Below are 5,792 nucleotides of genomic sequence, written 5' to 3'. Positions count from 1 at the left end.
CGTCTCACTTACAGGAAGGACGAATATAACCTTCGACACTTCGAGTCGTGTCCCGTGGCAAGCTGCATGGTATTATATGCGCTCGGCACGTTCAATATCTCCTCGTACAGCAATATCTAGTTAAAAGTCATGTGCCATACAAAATACACGACGCGCTTGTATCCACAAAGTCTAACTATAGGTCAACAATGTCAAGGACGGTGACGCTGACAAGCAAAAATCTTGCGGTGCGACCCCATTTCCTCGGAAGAGAGTCGCTCCCATTATGGCTGAGTTCCATCAAATTATGACTCCAGCAACAAGAATTAAAACCCATTTTTCCCCGCTGGCCATCCAATTTCTTCTGGAGTTCAACCATACGCGACCAGGACAATCGGCCATTCCTGCATTGGAGATTGACACTCTATACCTCTCAACTGAGAGGGTACTCAGGGCAGGTGTCGAATGTTACCGCAATCGTAACGTCCACATGTACTATGGTAATGTTCAGCATAAATTACAGATTCTGCTCTACTAAGCAAGACTGGGGTTCACCTTCCATCTTCCTTACATAAAATTATCTTCTGCTGTACGGAAAGTGTATTTCGAATTTGATGCAAACCTGTTGGGTCTCAGCAGTGGTTGTACGTTGTCGGTGCGAGCCGCACCTGTTTGGAATCCACCTCGCGAATAGTGAATCTGCAGCGTTGAGAGGAGGATTTACTTCCATCGAAGTGACTTGAAATTGCAAACCTTGAACAGAGTTCGGTAGTCACCGCCTCCATCTGTATAGAGCGACGCTTAGCCATTTGTTAAGGATATATCAATGTGCCTTCTGCGTTTATTGGGAAAAATATAATGTCGGGATATAGAATGGTGTCTTCACATGCTTATGTGACATCTTCTATGAACATACACGCATTGTGTGCGATAAACAAATGCTTAACCGTACTTGGGGATTGTACTGGTCACACGACCGACGTATCTATGTATTCTGATGTGAGTTTCCACCTCTGCTGGAAACTTTTCACGAATATTCAGGTTTATGCTTATCAAAATTCAAGCTCCTTACACCCAGGATCTGGTATAAATCTACGCTGTTGTTCAACCTCCGTAAACCTTCAATTGTGTAAAAAGATTCATAGGCTGCCAATGTTTAATTGTTAAAACCTTCTAGAGCCCGTGGAGTGGTTTGTATGTAGCTCTGAGATTTATTAACACATTTCATTCGAGTTGCGAATTTGCCTTTGATCTCCCAAGTCGTTCTTCTTCCCTCCGAGTTGGGGCTATTCCCTCCACGTCGGCAATCGCTTTCTCATCGCACAAGCGTGGTGCCGTGCTTATGGGATGTTTGTGAACAGTGCTTTGTACAAGAACCTCGAGCATACCGAATTTGCCAAATTAAATATAGGTCACTACTAATATTCGTAGCTTTAAATCTTTTCGTGCTGAAAATTTTTCTTTCTTAGAAATACTACACGCATTTTTTCGTATGTGACCCGCTAGCTCGATGACTGGAAGCGCGTCGGCTGTCGCTCGTCTGGGACATGATCAATAATTGGACATACCAATTTCACTTGCCTTCAGAGAGAAATGCTCGCCATTCTAACTTTCAAATGCTCGACTTGTGGCACAAGAAGCCTCAAAATACCCCTGCTAACGCATTGTTGTGGCATTTATATAGATTCCTCACAGCGCATTCTATAGACCTGGTGGGTATTTCTCGGCGAGCAATGACCTAAGACCAGTAGAAGCTTAAATCTTTTGGCAGCAGTGGCAAACATGATCTAACTGAACATGTCGAGTTTTGGCAGGGCGGATAATTGACGTGCTCTTAGTCCATCCGCAAAGTGATACAGTCAAGAAAACTTAGGTCGTCGGATTGACGGTATGTGCTATCAAGTACACAGGGCGCCATGCATAGATTAATTACAGTTCATATATATTTTAAATTCGCATGTTTGACTATTTTCAATAAATGAGATCTTTTGCATGACAAGTTGCTAACAAACCGCCCGCGGACATTCATGAAGTGTGTTTGATACAAGTAAGTGTACGTGCACTATATATATCCCGTTATTTTGTCAAAGCAAACATCGTGGCTTAACGACTCGAACGTCTTAATTATAGTAAATTTAGTCATAGACCTCCAATTTCCTTTTAAATTTGCATTTGACTTGACCAGCACTCGAAATTCTTCACCACGTAGTCTTAATCCTCGTAGTTAAAGATTTCACATCTACTCTCCAACTAATTCGGCAAAATTTGTCCGATATATGTCTAGTATGATCAACAACTTCATACACGGCTCAGATCTTTGAAAGGTCAAAATACAAGAATCACTATTCTAGATTCCTGATCATTGGCTGCCACACATTTTGTATTAAAAGTCATAAGTATGATACTTAACGAAGTGTCTTTCTTACATGAAGAGGCGACTTGTTAAAATTAGGTGCTTACTCGGCACTTATTGATCGTGCACGCAGCACTGCGAGAAATTTTTAGGCTTCAAAACGATCACTTTCTATGATGAGTATTGCGAATCCTCGAAACTGTTTATTGCAATTATAAAATGCTGTATTTGAGCACTTACAGCTAAAGCGGTCAGCGTCGACTGCGGCCATGACGCCACCGTTGCCGTCAATTGATTACTCCCGACCCAGGCCGCTCATGGTGAGCGTTAATATCTTTGAGGGTAAGGATAGAGAGAATCTCCTTCGCTTGGTGGAAGAGGCCGAGATAGCTATGACATTCGTCATGCTCCAGAACGAGCAACAGCGCGTGGCGCTGGCTATCTCCAAGCTCGGGGGCCGAGCGCAAAAATGGGCACTAACGCGCGGTGCTTCGGTTAAAGCTGCGTTTTCCTCCTGGGAGAAGCTGAGGCGTCAACTTCTGCGAGTGTCCTCGCCGCCTAACCAGGTATATCTCGTGTGATCGCGTTTCTATGCTGCCCGACAGAGTAAATAGAAGTTGGTGGGAGCTGAAAGCTCTCATTGCCGGGATGGAGCCGATCCTCCCCCCGAGTTGGTCGCAGTGACCGTCTTTATGGAGGGACTAGACACTATATCGGTCAGAATGGAAGTCTTTCGTGTGCATCCGTCTTTTTTTCGAAGAAGTGATGAACGTGGCATTGATTCCCGAATTCAACTTTAAGTCAACACAACTTGGTCGGAATGCACACCCTCAGAGCTCATCGAGCGGGCCTGGGCCAATGGATCTCAGCTATGCTGAGGACGAGAAGAGAAAGCTCCGAGCTACCGAGTAGCGTTTAAACACCGACAGTGTTTTGTCTATGAAAACACACGTCACATCTAGACTGGATGTCCACTGCGCAAGGTGCGTAAAGGTTCGTCGAATCGACGTCCCGCTTCGTACCAGACTGGTTTCTCGCGAGGAAACGACAACAACCAGTAGGCGCGGTGCCCTGCTGGGGGAAAACTGAGTTTTGTTGTGCCTCAAAAGGGTAGAGGGCAGCAGAGCCCAGCCCCGAAGAGCTTCGTGCTCTTGAACACGGAACGTGCTGGTCGTGAAAGCGACTGTTAAGAAGTTTGAAATGCAATGAAAGCTTCTTATCGATTTCAGATTGTCGGGCAATTATGCTGGACGCTCCCCGATCGAAGGAAGTCAGCTGTATGCTGAGGCGCTGGAGGCGCAGTTGAGTGATATCGTCACTGCTCGCTTAGCGACGGGGTCTTGGGTCATTGTAACGAGGGTATCTGTGGACCTTGGTGTCAAGTTTCTTGACTTTGATAGTTTGGAACGCTGCTTAGGCTTAGACTTGGATGGAAGGTATGACCTTCTCCTTGGTATGGCATGGCTGAAACGCCATGAGCCATGGATTAATTGGAGGTCGATGACCTTGGGTGTAACGAGCACGTCTAAAGGTGGAGCTTCGGTGAGTCATGAACCCACCTCTGCTTGAAGCAGAAGCGCTTTTGGCGAGGGCATTGGGGCGGGACGGTTAATGTGCTGGATATCGGAGCGTCCGAGCTGTCGAGCACCAAAGGTGTTTGGACAGGAGTCCCAAATGTGGCTCGCAGGCTGAAGTGGCACGTAAATCACTGAGCGCTTCTCAAGTTTTGGAGCAGTCGCTGCATGCCAAGAGTGGCATGGCCAAGACATCGAGGGCGAGGCCCAAGTGATGCTCATCGAGTGGCACGTAATTTGCTAAGCACTGCTCTCGGTACGTAGCAATTGCTGCGTGCCAATATAGATGGTCGGACGAGGTCCGAGGCATCAAGGGCGAGACACTTGTGATGCGCGTGAAGTGGCACGTAATCCGTTTTAACTGCTAACGTTTCGAAGCAGTTGCTGCATGCCAAGAGTTGCACGGTCGGACGAGATCAGAGGCATCCTGGGCAAGGCCCTTCTGATGCACGTGGTGTGGCACGTTACCACTGGACGAAAACTGTAAGAATAGCAGCTCTTCGTCGAATGTTTTTAATAACATCAAGGATTCGATGAAGCAAGGAGTGGGGACACTGGTCGACGCCAAATGCGTGTTTCCAATGGTTTCGATGAGACGCAATACCTCTATAGAGAGAAGTCGGCGAAGCCGTATGTAATCTGCGAGACACAAGGCTTCGACCCTGACTTAGGATGTATGTATCGTAGGCGATAGCGCACAGCTATATACCCTTGTCAATGGTATGACGGGAGAGAAAGACAGCGACGTCACCCTCGAGGCTATTGCTGCGGTAGATGCTCTTCTTAAGCTGGATGAGATGTCCTTCGAAGAATTCGGATGTGCCTAAAAGGCACAAGACTTAGCCGACGTGGTCAATATAAGACCGGACGGACAAAAAGATCAACTCATCGTCGCTTCTGGTTGAAGCTGTCCTGGGGGACACCATACTGAACGCACAAAGTAAATCTTCAATCCTAAAATTCCCTCGGATTCGTACTATCCTTTGGTAAAAAAATTAATACGTCGCCTCCAAAGACCCCCCGTCGGTCCTACCTCGGGACCGAGGTGTGCATCATGAGATTCACTTGGTTCCGGGAACCAAATACTGCGTAACACGCGAACGGCCCTGCCCAATGAGCGGTGTGACTTCATTGACGCCTTTTTCCGTGCGAAGCACGACGCAGAAATCGTGCGTGAAAGCAAGTCTCCCCTTTCGACACCCACGTTCTGTATGCGTAAGACGAATGGCAAGTGGCGTATCGTTCACGCTTGTAATAGACTAAACGCTGCCACCATTCCGGCAAAAACGCCGATTCCTAAAATATATGCTCTCCAGAACAACATGGTTGGATGTACAACGATGAGCGCGCTCGACTTGGTCGATGGTTAGTTCCAATTGCTCACGAGAGCGAGGGATATTTTGCTGACAGCGGTGAGTACTCCGAGCAGGATGCTCTGGGAGTGGCTGGCGATGACCCAAGGTCTGTCAAATGCACCGGCAACATTTAATTGTCTTGTGACGCAGCTGTTCAGGCCCCATCGGGCGTATGCACATACATAATTCGACGACATCTTCGTCCACAGTCATGCGGAGCACGAGAGGACAGACGAGGAGAACCACAGCGTCCATTTAAGAGCGGTGCTCGAGTGCATGCGCACGAACAAACGGTATGCCAATGCAGACAAGTGCATCTTTGGCGCAGAGGAGATTCACTTTTTAGGGTGCTTTATTGGGAAGCGTGGCCTTCGAGTGGATCCAGCTAAGGTCGAGGTCACTGTAAACTGGCCAGTTCCAAAGAACCAGAAGAATTGCGAAAGTGGCTTGGTCTCGCCAACTACTTGCACAAGTACAGCGTAAATTCCGCAGAAATTGCCCGGCCATTAGCCAATCTCCTTAAAAAAGATG

The 5,792-nt window shown here is 47.3% G+C and overlaps 1 protein-coding gene across 1 annotated transcript; it reads left to right on the top strand.

Annotated features, from left to right (window-relative positions):
* Window positions 1-1,526: 1,526 nt before the first annotated feature.
* Window positions 1,527-1,802, top strand: PHALS_09985 (uncharacterized protein; the record flags this gene model as incomplete). Its single annotated transcript, XM_024725330.1, has 2 exons — window positions 1,527-1,691; window positions 1,731-1,802. 2 exons carry the CDS (start codon window positions 1,527-1,529, stop codon window positions 1,800-1,802), a joined length of 237 nt encoding a protein of 78 aa, XP_024576118.1.
* Between the last annotated feature and the right edge of the window lie 3,990 nt (window positions 1,803-5,792).

Source organism: Plasmopara halstedii (assembly GCF_900000015.1).
Source record: "Plasmopara halstedii genome assembly, contig: Scaffold_444, whole genome shotgun sequence".
In the NCBI taxonomy this organism is placed as follows: domain Eukaryota; phylum Oomycota; class Peronosporomycetes; order Peronosporales; family Peronosporaceae; genus Plasmopara; species Plasmopara halstedii.
This window is presented reverse-complemented; position numbering and strand designations above follow the sequence as displayed.